Source organism: Cryptotermes secundus, unplaced genomic scaffold, assembly GCF_002891405.2.
Source record: "Cryptotermes secundus unplaced genomic scaffold, Csec_1.0 scaffold1320, whole genome shotgun sequence".
NCBI lineage: Eukaryota > Metazoa > Arthropoda > Insecta > Blattodea > Kalotermitidae > Cryptotermes > Cryptotermes secundus.
The window spans coordinates 65,913-93,803 of NW_019724761.1; the positions used below are offsets into that span (position 1 = coordinate 65,913).

Consider the following 27,891-nt stretch of genomic DNA (forward strand, 5'->3'; position numbering starts at 1 on the left):
CAAAACGAAGAATACACGGTGCCTAAACCCAGAAGACGGCTTTCTTCATTGTCATCGCTGTGAAAACCTCAAAACTTACGAAACATACATTGTTTCCTTCCTCTGTATAAACTTGAAAGGATTCTGATGATGGTGTTTGCTGTACAGAACTATTAGGCTTATTTTGGACTCTATCCATTGTCTGGTATATCAAAGACAATCACTGGGTTCAGTGATTGAGACTAGCTCTTTCCGATGGTCCCAACTGAGTAGGTTTATCCTGCCCCATCCATGTGAGGACGGAGACAGATCCAATCTCCAAAACGTGGTTTTTTGTCTCCTTCCTCTATATAATTATATGTAAGCAAACTGTGATGTAGGCATATGCATTAAGTATTAATGACAGTAACATTTATAGTTATAGATACATGGGTTACTTAAAAAGTCATGGCAACATAATTTTTCTGAAATTTCGAAAGCTCTGACCGGAATTTCCAAATTTGCCACTGAGAGACAGCAACATCTGATTTCTAATGATGCCGCTAGATGATGTGGAAGTCCAAGGACAACGAAGCGAGTCCAGTGCGAAGTCTGTGTGATCATAACCTTCGTTGAGAATGAACATTAGCCAGCTGGAACAGCGTTACGTGAAAATAGCAGTGCTTCTCGGCAGAAATGCAACTGAATGTCATTCAGAGCTTCTGGAAGCTCTGGGTGATTATGCTCTACCATACAGAACTGTTGCTAGGTGAATATAAGCATTCCAACGTGGAAGAGAAGCAAGTGCCGACTTGCAATGTATTGGACCGCCCACACAGCACACAGTGTCAAGAACCGTTTACGATGTTGGGGGTGGGAAGTACTACACCATCCTCCCTGTGACTGTGACTTAATACCCAAATTGAAACAGCCATTGCGAGGGAAACACTTTCATACACGAGAGGACATTTCCAATGCAGTTCAACGTGAGATGACGAGATTTGGAGATGGTGAAGCTGATGGTATTTGCCATCTTTTTCATTGCTGGCAGCGAGTGCTTTATACACTTGGAGACTACTTTGAAGGTTGCTAGTCATAATGTAAGGATTCAGATTTAACTCACATTTAACACAATTGGAGGGGTATATCATGCCCTTTCATAAGTATATTTTGAACTTTCTTCACTGTAACGTGTTTGCCCCCCCAAAATTAGTTGCCATGACTTTTGAAGTAACCCACGTAGTTATATGTTCTTTGTGTAATGAAACTGTATGGTAGCCTTGTCTATGTCTTGCTCATTCTCTTGCAGCATACAGAAATTGGATGAATTCAATGGGTGTACTTCCATATGTAAACTGGCTGTATTCAGATCTTGCAGATGGCCTCGTTATTTTCCAGTTGTATGACATAATCAAACCAGGCATTGTCAATTGGAATAGGGTACACAAGTAAGGACTCAGTTCATTAGTTTTACCAAAGCTGATATTAGAGAATGTTGTTACAATAACAGTTTTGCTGATTTGCCTAGGAAAGCAGTAATACATAAGCATCTTTTCTAGTATTGTGTAACACTACATAGTTGCTGTTTTAATCCATGTTCCTGAAACATTTCCTCATGACAGTGATTTCTTTATATGGCCTACCCTTTCATACAAGAGGCAAGACTACAGAAATTTATTTTAATCTTCTCTCATAGAACATACTATTTCAAAGAAAATAATCAGATTAAAATAATTTGTAATGTTACCTTAACATGTGAGAAAAATAGAAAATTGTTCTTATATTATGTGATAGACAAGGTGCAACATAACACTGATGCAAGAAATTCCTGAACAGTTTGAGCATACTATCTAAGGATTTTTAAATTCTGGGACGGATTGAGTGCATACCCTTGCCTTTTCACTTCCATTTTACTAGCTAAATTGTGTTCTACTATTTTCTGCCAGATTTCCGGTACTCAGTAATGAATGAATGGAGATAATGAATGACTAAATTTATCAAGCAGAATTAATGCTGTGCTAAGAAATATTTTCTTCACATCTGCAGGAAATTCTCCAAGCTACGTAAATTCATGGAGAAACTAGAAAACTGCAATTATGCTGTTGAACTTGGCAAACAATTGAAGTTTTCTCTGGTTGGAATTGCAGGCCAAGATATTAATGATGGAAATGCTACACTAACACTAGGTATGTTTTTGGTATGAATAATCGCATCCTTTTGATATGTATTATATTGTATAGATTTAAGTGGGCCAGCTGGAACAGTTGCCTACTATTATTAGAGTAAACGCAGATTTTGTTTCAAGGTTGTCTAACCCTTCTTATATGTGATGTTGCACTGACAGATGATGTGATTACTTAATGAGACCAAGTGTAAAATATTGTGCATGTGCATGCGCACACACTGTATATATATCCCCCCCCCCCAAAAAAAAACTAAGATCATTTTGCTGCTACATTTGCCAGTGTATGTTGTCAGTGATAACCATAGGAACTAGTTTTCCTCTTAATTAGGTGGAATGACGAAAAAGAACTACTTTTGTCACAAGTACAAAAATTGGTGGGTCTTAATGAGTTTTTTAACCGTTCAGCGTGAGCATTTAAATATCGCTGTTGTGGGGCCTCCTGCGGTAGTATTTTTTAATTGCCCTTTTAAATTTTGCTCTAAATTATATTATGTATCATAACTTTTGAACTATCTGAGAGATAATTATGAATTTTTCACTGAAATCATCTTAAAAGATGGTTTTATAATCTTACCTTATAATATGAGCTCCCTGTATCTGAGCAATGGAAGCAAGTGGATTAGAAGTTGAGTTTCATATGGTATTTCTTGAAAGGGCCATCTAAACACAACCCTGCCTCACATTCACTACACCAATTAATAGATTCTTTGCTTTTACCATGTTTTGCGCACACCACAAATCTTTTTTGAGGCTTTGCCTTTTTTCCTGTGGCTGGAATACGCTCCAGGAAATGTTCTGTGAGTCTTTTAGGCGGCGGTTCAACTGACAGACAGCCGTATACAGGATGAGGAACACGAGAACCGTGTTTTTTCACGAGACCTTGTGCTAGTGAAAGTCTGAACTTTAGTGTGTTATGTATTGCTACATTGAGTAGCCTCTTGAATAACTTCTGATACCACTTAGTACTCTTCTTTTGTTCAAGCAAGTTCGGCTGTAGCATTTGATCCTTCAGATCCACTCCTAGCATGTTTCTCTTGTAATCACAAAGAAACAGGGCTTTGTTTCTAGGTTGTTTGCTTTATTCATGCATATCATCTTTGTGGTATGTTGATATCATAGTCACTCATTGATACCACTGTGAGCTCACGCGTTTATTTTTAGACTGACTGGCAGAGCTGCAGGAAATTGAATGTTATGTTTACACGAACAGAGAGCATTCTTTTCACAACAGCCCAGTGCAATTGTCATCATGCTGGCATGGTTCATTCCATATTTATGTACCTTCGAAATTAGGCTTACAGCTTGGCGTACTGTGTACGGCAAACCGCAGGTAGGACCCTTTTAAATACCAGCGTACCGTGTATGGCAAACCACGCTGAAGGGTTAATGCTAGGCATAAAAATTACTTCAAAATTTTTCTAAAACCTTCCATTTTTTAGTGAATCAAATTAAATTTGTACTGAATTCAGTATATAATAAAACATTAAAAAAAATTGCATGTTAAACTACTAAAATGTAGCAACTGATGATTTATGCTCATATTTTCCCTCGGGGGATTCTTTACCAATGTCCAACTGTGGTCACCCAGCATGCTGGAGCTCCAGTTGTCCTAGTATCATTTCTCCAGTATGGTTATTTCTTGTTGAAAGTCTTCCCCATGCTCATCATTAACATTGCCCAAGTTTGATGGATATAAATCGGAATGTCCAAAAATTGAGTTTTTAGCAACATGCAATGTGGTATCTGAAAGTTCCGTGACTGTTATTGTTCTGACTGCCTCAGTGAAGGAAGATGAGAGGGGAGGCTAAGGTCACGCTTCCACAAGCCTATTGCAATCAGTCTACCATGTGACACCCTGCTGTGAACACATACTGTTTTTACACGAGTGCTTTTTCAACTTTGTGTTTCATTATGTCTGCAATGGATAGTAAAATCGAGCAATGTGTATGCATCAAGTTTTGCATGAATCTCAGTATATCGACTGCCGAAACCCTCGAAATACTTTGTGAGGCTTTTAGAGAAGAGCCTTTAAGTTGGACAGTAGTTTTTAAATGACATGTTTCAAGGCTGGTCGCGTGTCAGTTGAAGATGACGAATGTTCAGGGAAACGAAGCACCAGCAAAACAACAGAATATGTTGAAAAAATTCAAGAACTGTTACTGAGCAATCCATGAGCTTGCAGACACCATTGGGATCAGTTGTGGAGTTTGCCAGGAGATCTCAACAGAAAATTGGAACGTGCGCCACATTGCACCTTCATCATTACAATGTTCCCGCCCACATGTCCCTGAAAACCACAGTGTGTGACTGACAACAGTATGGTTATCTTTCCACATCCTCCCTACTCGCCAGACTTAGCCCTCTGTGATTTTGCTTAGTTTGACAAATTGAAAGTGAAACTGAAGGGATGACATTTTGAAACGGTGTCTGACATCCAAAGGGAATCGCAAGCACTACTCAACAGCATTAAGGAAAATGACTTCCATGGTCGCTGTATACGTTCCCAATGAGACTATTTTGAAGGAGATGCCAGCCAAAATTCCATAAGTTAAGCCAGTATTTCTTTTTTGACCTAGTCTGGGAACTTTCCAATAGCACCTCGTATTGCATCTCTTCAGTTTTTGGAGGGTGCTTGTGGTTACCGTTTTCAGTGCTCTCAGATCATCTCTAACTTTACATTGATGTTTCATCTTGTGAATCAGAGGTTGACTGGTGACAGTGGTAAACCAAGCAGGAGTGCAGTCACACATACCAGGAGTAATGATCATGTTGGATGTGTTTTACAGAATAGTGCTAATTGTGATATTTCTTAACTCTTTGACTGGCGCGGGCGTGTTTTAACACCAGGGCGATGCCAGCCGTTCCCTGGTGTTGGCGTGTTTTAACGCTTTGAAAATCTCTTCCCTTATTTGTTCTCTTGGCTCTCATCAACCAAAGACATATATATGATAGTTTTTGTGCATGGTTGTAAAGAACCCTTGTAAACTTTGTGGGGGTCTATATTACTGTCAGAACCCTCGGAGAAGGAAAAGTTAAAAAAATATTTCACGTTCATTCAATTTCACCATGGCTTCTCGCAGCAAGTGTCGGTGTGTTCCTACAGACCAGCTGGAAAGTGTTGTGAAGGAGATTTGTGCTGATGATGATAGTGGCGATGAAATAATGATTCCTGAATTGAATGAAGTTGATAGTGACAATAATACAGTGATAGACAATGATCCACAAGACAGTAATCATGAACATTTAGCTACCACGAGTGCAGTGCCTGACACGCCCATCTCATGGACGTACGGAGACATTGTACCAATAATAGTTCCATTTACTAGTAGTTCCGGGATCAAAATTGATATAACACATAAAATGCACCCCTTTTCATGGATAAAATTTTTTCTGGATTATGACTTAGTAACTCACATTACAACTGAAACCAATCGCTATGCTCACCAGCACTTCAACACACATGAGTTAGCTCCTCACTCTCGAGAACTCAATTACAAATATGTCACATCAGATGAAATCTGGACATACTTAGGAATTGTGTTCATGACAGGAATCGACAAACGCCCTGAAATTGAAGACTATTGGTCCACTAGGCCCCTATTTCACACTCCATGGTATGGACAAAAGATGTCTTTGCGGCGGTTCCAACAGATTTCAAAATTTCTTCATTTTGCTGACAACGATGCACGACCAGCTGACTGTGAAGATCGCCTGTATAAAGTTAGGCCAATTATAGACTCATTAGTGGGAAAATTTAGGAACACATATATCCCTGAAAAGGAAATTGCAATAGATGAAGGAATGATCGCTTGGAAAGGACGTCTTATCTTCCGAGTATATATGCCTGATAAACCTGATAAGTACGGTATAAAGGCTTATCTTGTTTGTGAATCGACAAGTGGATATATTTGGAATTTTGAAATTTATTGCGGAAAATCAAGACCTATAAAAGAATTAGTTGTCGATCTGTTGGGGCCACAGCTTCTAGATAAAGGGTATCATCTCTACCAGGATAACTATTACAATAGTGTAGAATTATGTGAGACGTTATTACAGAGAAATACCTATGTGTGTGGAACCTTCAGAATGGACAGAGGAGCTCCCAAAGAACTAAAGAATGATGTAAAAAAATTGAAAAAAGGGGAATCTGTGTTTTCTAGGAAGGGGCAGGTTCTCGTACAGGTGTGGAGAGATAAAAGAGACGTCAAACTTATCTCCACTCTTCACACAGCAAAAATCGTGGAATCTGCAAAAACGAATCGCAAAGGAGAAAAAATATGCAGACCCGAGGTAATTGGGGACTACAATAAACATATGAGAGGGGTTGACAGGGCCGATCAAATGCTGCATTATTATCCTTGCTCCCGCAAAACTGTAAAGTGGACAAAGAAACTGGTGTTTTTCTTGTTGCAAATGGCAGCGTTGAATAGTTTCATTCTATTCAAAAAGTACACAACAACAGAAAAATACAAGAAGAGAAATTACAAATTCAAAGATTTTATATTGGACTGTGTAGAAAAAATGACAGAACAAAACAAACAGTGTGGAGAGGGAGAACAGTCAAGGAATGAAGTGGATGACGAATCTATTGCGTCAGACTCGAGTGCAGTCACGCCTCCGCCCGCGACCTTGAGAAGACCACCAGTGAAAGACCCAGAAAATCGTCTAGAGGGTGGCTTGAAAGTTCACAAAATGGTCCATGTTCCTCCCAGTAACAATAAGAAGAATGGTGCCATGAGAAAGTGTCTAGTGTGTGCTAAGCATAAGATTAGAAAAGAAACAAGTGTCATGTGTGCAAGCTGTGGTGTGGCTCTCTGCAAACTTTCATGTTTCAATGTTTATCACACGAAGAAAAATTACTAAAAAGGTATGGAAAGACATTTATTGCATAAAATATTGTATTTTTAATAGTTCCTGAAAATTTCATTTTTAAAAACCAATTTTTGTTGAAGTTGTTTAGAAAAAAGTAAGCACATGCATCTTAGCGACATAATGTTTAAAGGGCCTGCCAGGACAGGGGTGGGATTTAAATACCCTTCGCGCCAGTCAAAGAGTTAAGATGAACATCATATGCTGTTGGAACTGAAGGATATTCATTCCCTTTATTGAGCAGTGCAGCTTTCAAGGTCAGCTTTGGGAAATTTATAAATAGACATTGTTTGTTTGAATTTTGCTGTTGGCCAAAGATGTCTGTTTAAGTGACACGCCATCCCACAACAGGGCAACGAGGAAGTGGGTACCATAGAGGTCACCATAGGTCAAAGTGGGTAATGTGGGGTACAAAGGCAAGTTAAATAAAGACAGTACCTTGAATGAATGTGAATATGATGATGATGATGAATTTTTATTTGTTTACTTACTGAGCTCAGCAGTCAGTGGCCAGATACAAAGTCAGCATGAATACAAACAACAACAATATGACAGCACAAGACAAAATGAAGAAACAAATCAGTTTAGGCTTTTAATACTCAAAGGGGAGCCCCTAAAAATATCTGTAAGTTTACGTATTGCATTTGCCATTGAAACACATCTAGCGGAAGTGCAGTGGCTAATAAAACAAGTGAACATGTTGAAGTTTACAAAATGCTTGATTAGGAACCCAAATGCTGACTATCTTAGGACAGATGGGCCACATTTGGTGCCACTAAAAACATTTATTAAGAACAAAGCATCATAGTGACGATGCCTGTTATGCAGTGTCAGCAATTTAATATTTCCAATTAATTATCATAGTGAAATTCCATATCTTGGAAAAATCTGTTATAGCAAATGGTCTTTTTGTGCACTCGAATTTATTGGAAATAGTATTCATAACAGAGTTCCAGGTAACAGAAGCATATTCAAGTTTACATCTGACTGAAGAAAAGCACAGCATGAGTAGACTCTCTAAGGTAGAAAAAGAAATGGTTGTTGTACAAATTAGCCCTAATAATTTCAGTGCATGTGGGAAAAGGAAATGAACATAATGATGAAAACGAAGTTTTGCAGTCAGTATGCACACCCAAATTCTTAAAACAGTCTGTTCACAGTGTAAAGGAATTTCTGAGTCTGTACTAAGAATTCAGAACATTCATCTTCCTAGTAAAGGAGACGACTCTAATTATACTGAAATTAGGCTTTATAAAATTTGCCAAACAACATTTATGTACACAATCTATCTGACCACAGAAGTAAACCATCATTAGATGAACTAATTGCTTGCTAAATTTAAGGTCATCAGCAAAAATAAGACAGCATGGTTAATTATGTGACAAATCATTGAAAGAAATATTGAATAGCAAAAGCCCTAAATATGACCCCTGAGGTATGCCTGACTGCATGACAAAATTCGAAGAAAATGTACCAGAATAACATAATGAGATGATATGTTTGTTAAATAACTGGAAGACAGTCCATAGTTAGTGAGGTTATGATGAAGCCATATGTGCGGAAGAATGGCTGAACCTTTACTAAAATCAAAATAGTTTGACCTTTTGAACAGAAAGGGTATAACAGAGTCAACGAAATTAACTGAGTTGGTAATGGTAGATTTAGATTTGATAAAACCATGCTGGGAAGGGTTCAATTTAGAATTTAAAAGTGAAAAACGTGGTCATGTATGAAATGTTCAGAAATTCTGAAAAAATTGGGCCTGTAATTTCCAACAGAGGATGTTGTCCCTTTTTGAAAACAGACAATAGCTGCCTTCTTCCACAAGTTGGGAAAGGTATTCTGAGGTAGGCCAAGATTAAAAATGAACTTGAGAACAGGCACATCAGTTTCAGAGCAGCCTTTTATAGCATAACTAGGTTTACCATCAAGCCCAAATGATTTAGGTGGCTGCAGCCATTTCATACCATTATGAATATCTGAGTTTGAAACATGAGCTAAGAATGAAACTTCCATCACCCACCCACTCACTCACTCACTCATGGATCTGATTCCCAGCATTTTATGGAACCAGAAGGTCTATTACTGTATTTGATTTGTTTCATTCTGGTCCATCACACTAACATTATGAAAAAGTTAAATAGTTCCGTCCAGTGTGACTGGGTAAGATTTTCTTATTTCAATTATTCATGCCCTTTTCAGTCTGCAGAGACCATCTTCAGAGGGACACCTTTATATCACTACTGTTAGAAGCCCCCATTACAGTACATGTTCTAAAGTGTCATCCCTCTTATTTCTTTTGTCATCCCTCTTATTATTTCTTTTGATAGGGGCTGAACGTGTGCTGCCTTGTTATTCTTGAGAAGAGGGTTCTACAAATATAATATGGGTATATTGTATTATTTCATCAATCCTGTTATATTTTGTAAAAACTTCTGTTATTTTGTCCTAACCTTTAATGTTGTCCTGTATGTGTTTGTGGCCCGCTGTGTGTTTTTTTTACTGTTCCAGGTTCTGTTGTTCCGCGTATTTATATTCCTTGTGTCTGTGACGTTAGTGTGGGCCTATACTGAATTACTGAATTTGTATTATGAGGTCGAACATATTATACTGGTTGTCACTTTCCTTTGTGTGTTTTTGTCCTTCTATCAATTTGCTGCACCTATTAAAGCGATATATATGGAAATTTTCTTTTATATTCATGATGCTTCCTCTTTTGGCATTCTCAACCATTTCCATGATTACTGTCATCGGTCCGTATGGGTGGTGTTTGTTTAGAATATGTTGGGCAAATGCTGATTTGTCTTTGTTTAGTCTTATGTTTCTTATGTGTTCCTTGTACCTTGTTAGATTTCTACCAGTTTGGCCGATGTATACTTTATGGCAGCCTTGGCAGCTTATTTTGTATATCCCACATTGTTCATAGGGGGTTTGTTTCTCGTTTTTCATTTACTAGTTTACCCATAGTGTGAGCTGTTATAAAGGCTATTTTTATGTTGGTGTTTTTGAAGAGTTTTGTGATTTTTCGTATGTAATTTCCTGTATAGGTAAATGTGGTCCGTTTTTGTTCTTTTTCGACTTTATTATCCAGATTATTTTTCTTTTATTTGAGTTTGTTATATAGTTGTGTGATGTCTTCCTTCTTGTGGTCATTGTTTAATGCTATATTAATAATAGTATTTATTAATATAGTGTCACGTGTTGAGTGTGTGATGCGACAAATAACTTCACGCCGTATTAGATATAGCAGATTTATTCCACTCGCTCTCACAATTACACAATTTACAATTTCCCAACTACTGGCATCTGCAGTATCACAATTGCATCCACTGCTCTCGGCGACTGCTAGACTTCTGCTGCGCTTGGTGACTTCACGATCCACACTGTGTCACTCCTGATCACACACACTGCTCAGCCGGCTTTTTATACCGTTCCATGTTGCCTCGTGTTACCAGCATTGTCCCCTGTTATGTCAACATGGGGGATGGGGGCGGAGTATTTACTGGCCTGTTACCGTAGCAGCAACAGCGCTCCGATGTTGATACGTCACCGCTGGCGGGGGAGGGGGTGTCCTGCATAGCGCAATACGTCACAATAGCATTAAATAATGACCATAAGAAGGAAGACATCACACAACTATATAACAAACTCAAACAAAAGAAAAATAATCTGGATAATAAAGCCAAAAAAGAGCAAAATGGACCACATTTGCCTATATGGGAAATTACATGCAAAAAATTACAAAACTCTTCAAAAACACCAACATAAAAATAGCCTTTAAAACAGCTCACACTATGGGTAAACTGGTAACTGAAAAACGAGAAACAAACCCTTATGAACAAAGTGGGATATACAAAATAAACTACCAAAGCTGCCATAAAGTATACATTGGTCAAACTGGTAGAAATCTAAGAACATGGTACAAGGAACACATAAGAAACATAAGACTAAACAAGGAGGAATCAGCATTTGCCCAACATATACTAAACAAACACCACCCATACGGACCGATGACAGTAATCATGGAAATGGTTGAGAATGCCAAAAGAGGAAGCATCATGAATATAAAAGAAAATTTCCATATATATTGCTTTAATAGGTGCAGCAAATTGATAGAAGGACAAAAACACACAAAGGAAAGGGACAACCAGTATAATATTGTGATGTGGATGGCGCAACGGGAAGTAGGGGTCACGTGCGGTGACGTAACAGAGGAGCAACTGTGTCAGGCAACCATTGTCTCGGTGTTGTTACCAAGGGATGCGGCGGTTGCTACGCAGCAATAAACAGCTTTTGACAGTGTTGCTAGCAACACCTGTAAAAATGGCATCAGGCAACAGCGGTACCTATCACGTAACTGTTTTCTGTGTTGTCCATTCCGAGGCTAAATAAGGAGCAGCCAACACTATTCAGTAGTGAGTGATTAGTTAGCCAGTAGTGAGTGAGGATTGAGCCAGTTACAAGTGAATGAGTTACTAGAGAGAGAGTAGCCAGTCAGTTGCAGTCTAACATTCGCCGGAGTGACTGGAAGCAGGAGAAGTAATTGTGATACTGCCAATGGCAGTAATCGTGAGATTGTAAATTGTGTGATTGTAAGAGTGGAGTAAATGCTGTATGCAAGGCAGCGTGAAGTTATCTGTTGCATTATACACCCAACATGTGATAATATGTTCGACCTCATAATACAAATTCAGTATAGGCCCACACTAACGTCACAGACACAAGGAGTATAAATACGCGGAACAACAGAACCTGGAACAGTAAAAAAACACACAGCGGGCCACAAACACATACAGGACAACATTAAAGGTTAGGACAAAATAACAGAAGTTTTTACAAAATATAACAGGATTGATGAAATAATACAATATACCCATATTATATTTGTAGAACCCTCTTCTCAAGAATAACAAGGCAGCACACATTCAGCCCCTATCAAAAGAAATAATAAGAGGGATGACACGAACCAGCTTGGTTTACGAATTCCAATAGAATCTTAACTAACTAACCATAAATATTTTAAAGTATTGGAACAGCCCCTGTAGTTGTAAAGACTTTAGATTTTGCAGCCAATTGTATACTGTTTATATTGTATGTATATATTTTAACTTTTAGAACATGTACTGTAATGGGGGCTTCTAACAGTAGTGATATAAAGGTGTCCCTCTGAAGACCGAAAAGGACATGAATAATTGAAATAAGAAAATCTTAACCAGTCACGCTGGATGGAACTATTTAACTTTTCCATTACTGTGTTTATAAGATCCCTGCACTGCTCTCTATCCTGAGCCAGATCAGTCCAATCCATACCATCCATATCGTATCTCTAAGATCCATTTTAATATTGTTCACCCACATACATCTTGGTCTTCCCAGTGGTCTCTTTCCAACCAATGTTCTATATTCATTCCTCTTCACCATTTATGCTACATGTCCTACCCATCTCATCATCCTTGACTTGGTCATTCTAATTGTACTTGGAGAAGAGTACAAGTTACGAAGCTCCTCATTATGCAGTTTTCTCCAACCTCCTGTCACTTCATCTCTCTTCGGTCCAAATATTCTCCTCAACAACGTGTTCTCAAACACCCTCAGTCTGTGTTCCTCTCTTAATGTCAGAGACCAAGTGTCTGAGGCTTCTTGAACATTTTTGTAACAAGCTTAATTTTTACAATAGGGTGTTTTTAGCCCCATGCCCAACCCCCCATCTGGAGGACCACCCCTTGTAGGCTGTCCACTACTGCTTATTCAGTATATTCACAGCTTCCCTTCATACCTGGAGGGCGTCTCCTCAGTCCTGAGCCTGTGGTGACAAGGGACCCACTGAAATTGGAAATAATAATGGAATAATATTTCCATAGATTGATTAATAAAAGGAAAGGTTCCAGGGGGAAAAAACTGCTATAAACTGATAGAAAATGTTTTGAAGATGCCTTAACAATATCATGGCGTTCATTTATTAGATACTGTTGATTTCATGGTGTATCATGTCAATATTCATTTTCCTACATTCTGGTACATATTTCCAAAATTGCTTAGGGTGAGATTTTAGATTTATATCGATCAGTTTCAATCAATGAAATCTATCGGTCTTGATGAATATTTTGATGATGATAATATAAGCAACAATCCAGTGGAAATAAATGATAAAACCTGGAATCCGGAGCAGAGTTAAGTAGTGTGGCACAACATGAAAGCAAATTCTGAAGCCAAATAAAAACAAAAAAATGTAAGTTGAAACGTGATTTCAGCTGCATCTCTGTGAGAGATGGAGTGTCAGACAGAGGAACAGGCTGAGGAGGCTGGGACACGGAAGAAGGGGAGGAAGGGGCACAACAGGAAATATAATTGTAGTATTTAGAAGTGACAGTCCAGGAAAAGCTGCGCAGTGGATGGGCAGGTCCATTCGTGAACGTTGAGGGGTGTTGGGATTAGTCATTTGTCTGTCTTCAGTGGAAGCAGACGTCTCAAGTTCAGTTAAAAGCATTCTTCCGTGTACAGTCAAGTTAAAATTTTTTACTCTTGGAATCGTATTTGAGCGTATTATTCTATATTTAATGTATTAATATTTTATTTTATTGCTTATTTTTATTCGTTGATTTTCTTTTTTGTTTATTTATTTGTACATTTTTATCTATCTCCTTTAACATGCCACCTACATGAAGTAAATTGAGTGGAAAAATGTTGCATTCACAATCAAGAGAAATTTTTAGTAATGTATATAAGTGTATGAAAGAGGCTGGGCCAGCAATTACAGTGAAGAACATAGGAGTGGCAGTAGCAAAGGCAACAGGTGTATCTGAAAGTAGTGTCAGAAGAATAATAAGAGAACAGAAAATATCGAATCTGGGACTTCACTTCCTTTTTGACACCCCATAAAGAAAGACCTAGGAAATCTCCACTAGCCACTTTGGACGACTTTAATGAGTCTGTGGTGCGAAGAACAATTAATGACTTCTACATAGTCGAAAAAAGGAGACCTACCCTGAAAAAAGTTCACGAAAAGTTGAAGAAAACGTTAGACTTTCAGGGATGCATCTCCACGTTAAAGAAAATTATTTTGAAACTGGGGTTCTGCTGGAAGAAAACAAAAAATAATCGACAGATACTGGTGGAACGATGTAATATCAGAGCCACACGTCTTCAGTATTTGCGGCAAATTAAAGAATATAGGGAAGAGGACCGCCCAGTCATCTACATGGATGAAACCTATATTCATTCATCGCACACCACCCCATATGCATGGAGTGATGGATCCATCCAGGGACTATTTTCCCCTCTGTCCAAAGGCCAAAGGGTCATTGTTATCCATGCAGGTGGAGAGCAAGGTTTCATCCCTAATGCCTATGTCCGCTTCAAATCCCACCAAGAAAACAGGAGGCTACCACAGTGACATGAACTGCACCAATTATGAAAATTGGTTAAAGGAGCGACTTATTCGTAACCTTTCCCCGAATTCTGTCTTTGTCATTGATAATGCTCCCTACCATAATGTACAGCTAAACAGTGCCCCTAACTCAAATTCAAGAAAAGCTTTTATGATATACTGGCTAAAATATCACCTTCCACCTATTACCTTCAATAACACTGAGTTTTCATCATTGCGGAATCCAGACATATATAATATGATCCTACCACGCAAACCAAAATACCTTTCCTATAAAATAGATGGAATCATTGTAGAACACAATCACAGTATTTTACAACTTCCTCAGTATCACCCAGAACTCAACGCAATTGAGTTAATATGGGCCACCTCAAAAAATTTGGTTGCTCAGAACAATACCACATTTAAGATGGATGACGTCATTAAATTGGCAGACCAAAAATTGGCTTCCATAACTGCAGAAGAATGGCAACGTGGGTTCCAACATGTAAGGAACATTGATCAACAATTAATGGCACGGGAAGGCCTTTTGGACGCAGGATGGGAGTTCGTCTTCCATGTTGGCGGTGATAGTATGACAGTTCTGATGATAGCTCCGATTCATCTGGTGGTGACGAGAAAGGACAGGCATGTGGAGATGATATCTATGCGGACATTGCCGGTGTTGCCCCTTTAGAATAGACCCGTGTAATATGTAAATAAACTCTTCATGTATATAACAGTGAAAAGTGTATAATAGTGTACAGTGCATAATAGTCTGCCATTCGGCAATTAAAACTTAACATCGTACATGTGAACATCATTGAGACTAAACTGCCAACACTATGCAACACAATGAGGTAAGAAATGATTTCCTTTTGAGAACACCTGTACTGCATTCCCCTCCACACTTGTCAGCATGCTGGAGCTCCCCCCGCCACTACCAGTACTTGTCCTATCCATGTTGGAGGACCGTCACTTCTAAATACTACAACTAGGGGATGGTGGAGTGTGGAATGATACATGATGTTACAAGGGAGTCCATGTTATTATGATACACAACAAAAGAAACAATAAAAAGTCTTTTTGGTGTGTGCAGATCAAAGAATTTTCTAAACATTTGAAAGTTCAAATTTTGTGGCAAGTTCAGGTTATGGACAAGATCACAATGATGTGAACTAGATGGTTCAGGTTTCTTGAAATTCAGAAAAATGACAAAATGCATGAGGTTCACTGAACAAAAACAGGTGAAGAACTGACAGATGAAAGTCAAAATGTAATATGTGTTATAAAATTTAATAAGTATGGACATATCCTGAGCATGAACATGCAATGTGGATGTGCGGCACCTTGCAAAGCATTGGATGATCAAGTTGCAGACTTGTAATATAACTCATAAATAATCTAAATTTGTTGATCACTCAAAAACTGTGGTTGATAGAAAAATTGTTCTTATTTTTTGTGGTCCATGCAAAAAGATACATGCTGATTACCTGAAAACATTTGTATGACAAAAGCTTGTCAACAAGCATTATGAGTATATGGAGCAGAAATATTTTTAAAAGCATTCTTCAAATTGCTAAGTGAAATCCCGGTTTAGATTTGCCAGGTTTAGTACTGAATTGTTGAATTTCTGTCTTTACTCCATATAAATAATGCATGACCCTTAATTATTATATTTGGATTTAATATTTTACCCATTTTTATTATAAGAACTGTTCAGAACCCTTACTGAATTTAGTACATCAGTATATGACTGAATGTGTTACCAGCTTCTGGACTGTGTTTGAATCAGTGTCTGCTTTGGTCAGGTTTAACGGAGCAGGCATCTACAATTCATAATCATTAATTATGGAGTAATGTGTTCAGGAAAATCAACCACATGCACATGTAGCTGTTTCATGAAGATTCTTGGTGCTGAAAATGAAACCCTTTGCATTATTGGTGTTTGTCTTCATCACAGTGAGAAGTGTGTATTCATGGTATCAATGCTTGTCACCCCGGATTTTTTTTTTGTTTATTTAACGATGCTGTATGTAGATCTGACAGATGAACTGGAAATTATTTGGAAAGAAATTGTCATGGCATAATGGCATTTGCCTGGAGAGACTTGGAAAAGCCATAAGCACCTCCCTAATACAAGTCTAGAGTGTTGCTTCTAGACCAACTTGTTTGATATTCATTTATCAAAAGGGCGAAGTTTACTGTCAGTGGAAAAGTTATTGCTGTAAAGGAAGTGAAATAAGATTCGTAGTTCCTGCAGATGCTGTGGTGGAGGGCCATTGTCAGCATTATGCGTTGTGTGTTCAGACTGTTATTCATGTATCTTAAATAAATGTATAAGAATGCCATTCTTCGGTGGTTATGTGAGTGTAAAAACAGTTTCTGAAAGAAAGTGGTAACAGGTAAATTTGTCTCTGTGCTTAACTAATTAAGCACCACAACATGAAGGCACATAGATGAGTGGATCTATCGATCCACATTTTCTTGACCTTGGCACTAGCTGGAAGTGAGTGGTCACCTTCATGCCCAAGATACTTTATCCTGGGGGAAAGAGCCCCGGTACCCATTGGATAAGAGGTTGGATGGACCCCAGAGCCAGCGTGAACAACTTGGAGAAGAGAAAATTCTTTACCTTCCCGGGACTCGAACTCTGACCCCTCTGTTGTCCAGCTTATAGCTAGTCACTATACTGGCTACGCTGCCCCAGCTCTCATGAGGAAGTGGGGTGGGTACTTATATTACATTACTCCCATATAGCATTTTCCTCACTTTAATGTGCAGAAGACTTTTAAATGTGAATTTCACTGTGTGAATTGTGGGGTCTGATCCTTGCAGTTTCTGTTCATATTCATGAAGAAACTACGTGGAAATGTGCCATAATGACAAAGGCCAGTGGACTCAGAAATTATTTTGTTAAAGCACAGAGTTTTTGAAATAAAAACTATTTAATTTTTATAATACTGAACATTATTTTTACTTATTTTACTAATAATAGAACATCATCTTCTAATGGAGACTAAACTCTAATTTCAAAATTTCAGGCCTAGTAAAGTTTCACTGCAAAGCAGTGAATGAGATATTTGCTCTTAGCTGTACACTTGAATCTGAAGTCATTTTACCATCTCTTGATGATAGAGTAATGCATTTTTAGCCTATGTCCCCCTCCCCCCCTTTTTTTAAACAAAAGATAGGAGTCTTGTGAGTTCATCTTGGTGTCTGTGTGACCCTCCTGTTGTTTGTAGGCAATGGGCCAGCTGTGTGTCTGTATCCCCCATAATTTTTTTTCATTTTCTATGCAGTTTGTGTCATATCAAAGGAACGCAGGTGATTGGTTCTTCCCGAACTACTACTTCTATTGCACCTTATTTCATTTTTTGAATAATTTCTCCTACTTTGAACCTTGTTTCTTTAATCAGCATTCCAGGATAGTGTTACGTATCGGTGGGACATAAAATAAGTGTTTTTCTTGAAAGATGGTATGAGTAGCGTGACATTTAAGTGAGTTGGCCCAGGTGATAGCTTTGTCAGGACAACTATCTTGACAGATTTTTGTAATGTCCTTAGTCTCCAGGCAGATCCTAAAATAGTAGCTAAAACTCAACAGTGACTGCTTGCTTCATCCTCCTTTCCAGTTCATTGCTGGCCACCATCCAGCCATTCAGTACTATACCATATGAGACATGGACACCATTCTTAAATGAAGTATAAAAAGTAAATATTGAAGGTCAGCTATTCTTGATAGTAACTTTTCATCATGAGCTATGGGAGTGGGACTAATATTAATGGTACTCATTTTGTGATACAGTTAAAAAGCGCTGTGGATGTAATTGTTTTATGAAAACAATTGCACAGCACCTGTGTAAAATACTCTTTGATAATGATTTGTGGACCATTGTAACTTGATGTTTCAGAATGTAGCTAGTACTCCAGATTTTAAAGAATATTTTGTTTTTATAGCATTGATCTGGCAGCTGATGAGAGCCTACACCCTCTCAATATTAACACAACTAGCGAACACAGGAAGTCCCATTGTAGAGAAGGAGATAGTTACTTGGGTGAATAATAAGCTTGCTGGTGCTCACAAGAAGAGCTCATTGAAGAGTTTCCAAGTAAGTTGCACATTCCTACAGACTACTAAATTCAGTCATCAGGAAGGAGACTCAGCACTTGTAATCAATGAAATACTCTATGTTATCAGGATCCATCTGTAGCAGACGCTAAGGTTGTCATTGACCTCATTGATGCAATTAAACCTGGAACTATCAACTACGAACTAGTGAAGGAAGGTGGACCTGATGAAGTGAGTTGTCTGTTCATATTTTACTGTTCCACACATTTCAGTAATCAGTTTCCCAAACGTCTCTATCTGCTGAACATTTTTTGGTTTTGGAAATTACAGGTGAAACCCCAAACCTTGGCTACAAGTCATGGATATATAATAAACAGAGAACATCAGAATTTTTACATGGGCATAATGTGACAGACAGTAAACTTTGGAATTCTTCAATACTCTTGAAATCTAGTTTTCCATGAAATATATGAAAGAAAGTTAGTTGGTGATTAGAATTAATGACTATCAGTCCTGCACTTTTGCACTCAGGAATTATCACATCAGGGAATTCATATAGAATGCCAATATCTATGCTACATGATACAAATAAAAGCCTTGGTCTGAAACTCTCAGTCACTTTTTGTTAAAATTGTATCATGCATAATATTGTCACATGTTGGGTGTATGTCACGTGATAAATAACTTTACGCCATCTTGGATATAGCGAATTTATTCCACATTCACTCTTACATTCACACAGTTTACAATTTTACAACTACTGCCATCTGCAGTATCACAATTAATTCTGCTGCTGGAGTCACTGCCATTCACTCCGGCGAATTCACTTCTGCTGCACTCGGCGACTTCACGATCCACACTGTGTCATTCCTCATCACACACTCTCTGGTCACATACTACTCAGCCAGCTTTTTATACCGTTTCCTGTTGCCTGTGTCAACAGCAGTATCCCATGTTATGTCTCAGTGGGAAGTGCTTTTTCATCACCGCGGGGGAGGGGAGCAGAGTGTTGACTGGCCTGTTACCGTAGCAGCCGCAGTGCTCTGAAGCTCTTACATCACCGTGGGGGAAGGGGGGTGTTCTGCATACCACAAATACATCACAATATTAACAATTATTGAATTCAGAGCCCTTCAACTTAAACAAATTTTAGGGACAACCAGAGTTCATATTTGAGTTTTTAACAAAAAATAACTTCTTAGGTTGACTTTTGTATTGAAGTCTGTCATTAGAAAAAAATTGTGTGGATCACAATTTTGAGAATCTCTAGGGTAGGAAATGGTTTCTCAGACTTACAGTATGGTGTGTCCACATTTGTTAGTACTGTCTGGAAACATTCTCTCATCTCCCATTGTGTGAGTCATTTAGTAAGTATTTATTGAAATATTGGTTCCAGTAAAGTAAGTAAAAAGTAAAGGTTTCCCTGTAATAGGCCATGGAGGCCTGTAGGGTTGTGAGACATTGAGGGGATTGGCTCCAGTATCGAATATAGTATTTTCATGTGTAGGATGGTACGCATGGTGAAATAACGGGTTCTAGTTCAGATGATTGGATTTATTAACACTTTGGTTACACACACTCTCTTAATTACACTTAAATACAGTGATATTGTGATTTACACTTGCTTCACAATTCACTGTTGCACACACACACACACACACACTCCCCCTCTCTCTCTCTTTTTTTTCCCCTTCCCCCCCCAGTCCCTCCAGACAGTGCAATTAAAACACAGGAACTAGCACTTCAGATCACTCCAGATATCTCGGCACCACAGCACACAAAGTCTTCTGAATCACACTTTACATCCTCACAGGGGGACCTCCTATATTCTTCTGTACTTCACTCGTATGCTTCTTTCATAATGCATAAACTAACTCTGACTGACTTTCTCCTATAAACCCTCAATTGGACAAGCAGAAAATGCAGCTTCCCCTCTGTTGTGTGATGTCACAGCCTAGCGTGGAAGGGTGTTTACCGAGCATTATGTAGCAACAGGCTCAGTGTGGGTGTGTGACATCACTTGTAGAAATGCAGAGGTCACATGACCTCTAGTCACTGTTACACAATCCAAGGGTTCACAGAGGTGTCGCCTAGCCTCAGGCCAATTCAATCCACAACTCTCCCATTGCGCGCGTGCCCCTAGGTGTTTGTGGCTGAACAGTTCCTGCATAGAGTAAATATGCCACAGTATGAATATGGCTTCAGTAGTGTATTGTTTATGATGTCATTACTTACACAATGACCCCAATACACAATTTGATCAATACCCATTCAGTACTTTCAGTGACGAAATAGACATACAGAAAAAATAAACATCTTCACTTTTTGTATGTTATGAAGAACTCAGAATTGCATCTTGAGTATTATTAGCATTGAATTTCCTTCTGCGGTATGTTTACTGTTCCATTGTGTGTTTCCTGTTCATTGGCATGTACTAGACTTGTGTCCAGGAGGTATGCAATTTGAATCTCCACCAGACACCAGCTATCCCGAGAGGTTCTTTATGGCTTTTTTGATTCTGTCCAAGCAAATACCAGGGTAATACCATGGTTAGCCAATCAAAATCAGTCCTTTCCAATTTGTCGTTCATTAGTCATGCTACCAGTCAGTGCTGTGTAGTGTAGATATTGGCAGTGCCACAGAAGAGTACATCTGCAGTTGATATTTTGGGACACAGGAAACAAAATGTGTTGTAAAAGTGGTAAAGAGGTAAAGCTGTCCCTGTATCAGGTCTTGGATTCCCATAGGTTTGTGAGACATGGAGGCTCCCACATTTTTATAGACATTCGGCTTGCAGATGGCCGTGAAATCAGCCTTATATGCCAGCTGCCCTTTTCCCACAGGAAGATTCCTGGTACTCATTTCTGTAAGAGACTGACTTGACATCAGGGTCATAATGCAGCTGGAATGATTAGGCCAGTTGAAATATCCAAGGACCTCATCAGGAAATGAGCCCACAACCTCCTGGCCTGTAGTATAGTGCCTCAGCCAATTCTGCCCATGTGCCCTCATAGTAAAAGTGAGATTAAATAGCACTTATTAATCACATAAATATTTTGCTATAGCTTTGATCTGACTTACAGTATTACATGTTTCAGGATAACCTAGCAAATGCAAAATATGCTATTTCAATGGCTAGGAAAACTGGAGCTCGAGTGTATGCACTTCCTGAAGATATCACTGAAGTGAAACCAAAAATGGTCATGACTGTATTTGCATGCCTAATGGCCATGGATTACATTCCAAACATGGATGTGAAGCAGACATAAAGCTAGAATCATTAGTTTCTATTCAGAGTTACTTTCAAATAAATTTTTATTTTTATTATAATTATCAATTATATATATATATTATTGTGGACTTTATACACTTGGTTTGCTTATGTGATTAGAAACTAAACAAGATTACTACTGCAGCATTCCATATATGTTGATGAATAATTGTAAAATTTAAAAATGACATATAATTTTGATTGGGCAATAAAGATAAGCGCACCTACAGATACAAAGGCCCTGAGTTGGTATTGTGTATGTGTTCTTACCTGTCTCTTAATATATTTAAATACAAGTGAATGTATAATTTTTATACAGTTTAAACAAAACGTTTGATTGCTTGGAAGAAATACAGAGAAGTTGAAGGTACACTAACCTGAATGGTGCCATGGAGACCTGGAAATGTATTGTAAAATATTTAGTTCTTATATCTTAACAAAGTTATATAGTATTAATCTTATGATGTTATTAATAATTGCCTGTCATAGTAATACAGATAAGAGAATCATTCTGGATTAACAAGATCTAATAATATAGACACCCAAAACGTTTAACATTGTTTGTTTTGTGGATCTATACAGGTCCAGGTCAGAACTGTTTTGTTACATTGTGATGGGTTTATTCCAGTTTAGCATTTTATTTTGTGGCAAGAGGTGCATGTATTAAAAATCCAATTTACAAATTAAGCAACCAGTTGTCTTTTGCACTGATGTGCCACATGCTTTTTAGACTAAAGTTTTCGAAGTATAAACATAGCAACAGTAAAATTAATATAATGTAACATGCAGAATAATGACTTCCTTCTTTAAATTGCAGAATTATTAATTATCTGTTGTTAATGTGCTGATCTTCCATTTTGCAGACTGGTGTTAACATATGTAAGTAAAGTTTTCCATTCATTATATAAGCACATTTGTGTTTATATGAACATCCAGTTTGTAAATATATTAAGACTGAACTTTGTTTTATATTTTTTATGAAAATTAATAAACATAAAATAGATTTATTTTCATATAACATTGTTATAATAATAAAAATGACCAATTTTATTAAAAATTATAATTACAATATAGTTTGTACCAACAAAAATGAGAAATAATATACAATTGAAACAAATGTAGCCATGCACTTATACTTTTGAAATACACTGAAGCCATTCCAGAAGTTTCTATGGCTTATTTCATGTTCTCAGAATAAGAATCATTCCATATGTTTCATGCAGCAACGTTTTTGAACATTCGGGATATAATTTGGTTATTGGTACTAATGGAAGTGTTCAGTTTGTGAAATGTGAGAAAAGAATAAAAGAGATCTGTATGTAGTGAATTGATTGCAGTTTATACTTTATTTTGTGTATATGCCATTGTGTGGAATAGTTTTGTACCATTTGGAATATACTTCTGCACATCTGTTTGAACACTGTTCATACAGCCTTCCAGTAGTGTAGTATAATTTAAGAATTGTCTTTTGTCTAGTATGTTTCAAAATAGCATATAATATGATGTGTGGTTGATGTGTGTGTGTGTATGTACTTTTCCAAGCTTTCAAATACTTTGATGCATTCTTGATTAGATGAAATGAAAATGGAGCTAAATCTGTCTGTAATGGGGTTTGTTACCATTTGTCAGCATTGTTTTGAAACTTGTAAATATAGAGATCATATGGACTCACTTTGCAGTTTATTATCCATGTTAATTTTGATTATTTAAATACCTGCAAGGGATTTATTGTAATATAAGTTTGGATACATTCCTGTCTTAATATGATTCAGAATGGGTGTATAGAAGGAAATAATAATTAAAGATTTCTTTTATGTTGTTACAGTTGTTTGAATACCTACAAAATACACATCTTGTAACTTTCTTTGTGCCAAAGGTGCGTGGTGAAATATGTCTTAAGTGGTTTTGTTTTCTGCACCATTTAAAATGTAATTAATTTCTTAAATTGCATTTTATCTTTAATTGGCATTTGATAGGAGGTTCACGGATGTGTTCCGGTCTGCTGTTGTGAGACACAAAAGAAAGGAAGAATGAGAAAGATAAAAAAATAATTCACAAATGTATATAATTTTCTTGTGTTCTTAAAATTGGACAAATAATACAAAACGTATAATGTATGACATTGTGAGAATATTAGCTTTGATTTACAAATATTTCAGCATTTAGAAGAACATTTCAAAACACAAGCCAACCTTCTTATTAGTTCAGAGATACTTATCTGATTTTCTTCTTTAGACCTACAAGAATTTTCTCCAACATACTTTCAAACGGTCAGCAGTAATGATGACTATTTGACCAGAGAGTGGACAAATGCAAGACAACTATTACCAAAATTGATCCTGAATTATATGACATGGCTATTATTGAATGTGTTTTCTACTTTTGGACAGCTTTTCTCTTTGGCTTCCCTCGCTGACTGAATATTTTGTTTTTGCCTATGATTGTAAACTTCCGTTCCCAACAAAAGATAACTTCAGTTGTAGTCACCGCATAAGTGTGCTTTTCCATCCTAGATATTCACTTTACCATCTTACACGTAATTTGGTAGTTTGTATCCAGTTCCTAGAGAGTCCTGCTTGAATCCAGATATTTGACTGTCTTGTCAGTTTTGTATAAATTTACCAGCTAGTCAGTCAGTATATGTTTCAGGTCATATTCTGCATCACTGTCTTGGTCATGTTACAAGCAAAAGCATGTAAGTTTGTGCACAGCTTGAAATTGTATTACTTGTTATACAGGAATGTTTTATAACAAAACCTTAAAAGTATTCAATTAAATTATTTAATTCCTACACATGTGGTTCTGCAGTTGTATTTATGCCCACAGCAGGTGTCTCACATAAGAGCTATGCTCTCTTCTAGTATATTTTATTATACATTTTCATATTTTCTTCCATGGAGTTGTAATCTTCCTTTCACGTTGATGTTTTCAGTGTCATTTTCTAACATTCATATGATGGAACGTAACATTGTAAAAATGCTGATTATGAGATAATATGCAAAAAAAGGTTGAAATATGTAACTAGAAGCCTGTCCCCTAACTTCTGGTAAGGCAGTACAGCTTAAATAGTAATCCAGACATGCCAATATTTCTTCTACTTTGAAGTGATTATGATGGGCATATCAGATTAATTTATCCTTCTTCTTCTTCTTAAGATTATCTAAGCAGAAGATTTAGAGGTATTCTTGCTTGCAACCAACTGTTAATTAGGAAGTTTTCATTATGAGCAGTACTCCTGCCCACCGTGTGCTGCATATCTGCCAGCATGGATCAGTCATATGCCACTCAAGTCTCACATAGATCACTCCTGCTTTGCTGAATGTGCATACATATGAGAATAATTGCATTTCCTTATCTAGAACTTGCATAGCAGGTGGTACAAATGAAGCAATTTAAATTGTACCAAATCTTAGTGCACTAGATTATGGGTTGTTCTAAATGCCACAATTAGATTAATTAACTTTTTGATATTATGCATGTAACCATTTGGTGTGAGTCAGCCATTGTGCATAACTGTAGTGGCACATAAACTGTACATGAATCCATAACTGTTTATTTTTTTCTATCAAATGACATATTTATGTTACTCATGAAAATAACCTTCTTTGTAAGACATAGGGCAGAGATCTGTAAGTTGTGTAGTTCCCATGAAAATGACAGCTCTCATCTCATTCTGTTAATCACATAGCCACAAACTGAAAACATGAAACAGATGTCACCAATACAATGTCAGTTTGCCTAGATCTAATGCATATAGTATTTATTTTTCTTTGTTATTCAACATTGTAAACTTTCAAAGATATTAATCCTTACTGCCTTCATATCTTGCTTTTTGAGGAGCTGCTCGTTTCACCCAGACATTGTTTCCGGCTTCATATTAAAAACAAGTGCTTCTGTTTTCTTATATAATGAGGGTTTTTAAGAATTTTGCAGTCAGTGCCAGTCAAAACATATTAGATGTTTTATGGGGGAGCAGCACCTTACATGTGTACCTGGATAGTTGTATTCTGTGAACTGACCCCACCTAGGCCATTGGAAGTCCAAGGGGAAGGAGAGAAGGGGAAGATGTAGCATGGCACAGTGAACATGTAATGTACATTTCTTGAGGGTTAAAATGCTGAGGGGGAAGCTGCTTACAGATTCAGAAACATGACTGTACTGCTGGACAGATGTAGGACAGAGAAGATGGTAAACTGTTAGACAGTGTCGGCCAGTTATGAATCATCCATCATGATAAACATGCTGGAAAACAACCCTTGCATTATACAGTGATTTTCCATGTGTACAGCATTATGAAGTTGACAGTTCCAGTGGTTTTTGTTACTGTAATGTGGGCATTGTAAGCCATGTTCATCCTACTGTGGTTTCACTCTACTCTTTCTTAAGTCATAAGGCAGTGAGCCAGGTTTATGCCATTAAGAACAGCTGAACAGTTTCAATAGAAATTTTTGATTGTTAGTGGTATAGTTTGACCAAGACAGTCCTCAAATAGTAGTTATAAGACTTGCAGAGCATTCCTACAATAGGTAGTTGCAAAGAAGGGATGCAATAATGCCCATTTCATTTTAGGAAAAGCTCATTACATCAGCATTTCTACATGAAATGAAAGCTATTTGGATTACTGTATAGGCATCAAATTAACAGGTATAATCCATTATTCATACTGAGTGTAACAGTATTTGTTCTCACTCATTCAAATATGAAGCAGCCTGCAGTACAAGTGGAAAAGTTCATTATCTTAGAGTTTGGTAAATCTTTATTACTACCAGTATACTGAAATGGGGACACACACAGTAGTGTAGTTGGTTGAGGCACTATGCTACAAGCTGGAAGGTCGCAGGGTCAAATCCCAATGAGGTGGATTTTTTCAGTTTACCTAATCCTTCCAGCCGCACTATGGCCCTGGGGTTGACTCAGCCTTTTAACAGAAATGAGTACCAGGAATATTCTTGGGGGTAAAGGGCGGCTGGCGCATAAGGCTGACAATCTTACCGCCATCTATGAGCCGATTGTCTAGAAAATGTGGGAACCTCAACATCTCAAAACCCTATGGGCCTCCACGGCCTGTTACAGGGATACCTTTACTTTTTTATACTGAAATGTAAAACTGTTGGAAGTGAAACGTGTCTGTCATGAAAGGATATTTACAGAAAATAAATTGTGGTATAAATAATATATTGTCAATTATAGCAAATTGAGAGCACATCCTTGAACTGCTCACTTCTCTCATAGTTACATATATTTCTTGGAGTTCGTAGTTGATAAATAAAATTTGAACTCAGAAAACCAAGATATTTGTGATATTTTGACTTCCTGATAAGATTGATGTCCACAATTTGGTTAATATGTTGAAAGTCATATTCATTTTTCTTGAACATATAGTGAAAATGTACAAGAGAAAAGGCGTACCTAAATATTTCATCATTACCTTCCTTTCTAGTATTAGTTTTGTTGATATCTGTTACAGATGTTGCAAAACAAAATCATCTATCATTCAGAGGTCTTACTGGACTGTACACATTTTACCATGTCAACATGCCCTCTCCAGTTCTTCTATAAACATTGTACTGTTATTTGTGGAATTTGTAGTTCTCTCATCATTTCATTTCTTCATTTGATTTATAGTCCAAAAGGATATGTCCTATAGCTTTCTTCATGAAATTAATTTTATTGGTATGAGTCATGTGTCATCTCGTCTATACTGAAGTTCTGGACAGCAGCATAATAGAGGAAATTTGAATGTGGTAGCCCAAGACATGTATGGTATTTTTCTTTCTGACTCATATTAAAAAAATTAATCCTGTCAGAGCTCATCCAGTCGACATGTTCTTGCAATTTCTTCCATATTCTATTCTAATGCTGTAATTCTCTCGTAATTCCTTTGTTTCATTTGTGATCCAAAAGTGTATACCCCATAAAATGCATTTCTCTTGATAGGTTTTCTCATTGCTCTTGGTTGTCCATGATTCAGTGCCATAAGATATTGTTGGTCTCATAATTATTTGTAACATAACTGTAGGGAATGAGCTACTGTGCTGAATAGTAGAGCTCAAGATAAAAAAGGAGGATAACTCTATTTTCAAGCAGAGTTTAATAATGTAAACCTGGGAACAGTGGAATACATAGCTAGAATGGAGGACACCTGTAAAGCTTGCATATTGCAGTTAACT

At 37.4% G+C, this 27,891-nt stretch overlaps 1 protein-coding gene across 2 annotated transcripts in view; it reads left to right on the forward strand.

The window, feature by feature from the left end:
* LOC111863035 (plastin-2) overlaps window positions 1-26,525 on the forward strand; it is a 77,996-nt gene extending 51,471 nt beyond the window's left edge. For both annotated transcript variants that reach the window (XM_023848978.2, XM_023848979.2), the window contains exons 8-12: window positions 1,268-1,406; window positions 2,005-2,144; window positions 18,339-18,490; window positions 18,580-18,681; window positions 21,549-26,525. In XM_023848978.2, coding sequence (XP_023704746.1) covers window positions 1,268-1,406; window positions 2,005-2,144; window positions 18,339-18,490; window positions 18,580-18,681; window positions 21,549-21,719 — 704 coding nt within the window. In that variant the 3' untranslated portion in view covers window positions 21,720-26,525. The remainder of the gene's footprint in view (window positions 1-1,267; window positions 1,407-2,004; window positions 2,145-18,338; window positions 18,491-18,579; window positions 18,682-21,548) is intronic.
* Window positions 26,526-27,891: the final 1,366 nt, after the last annotated feature.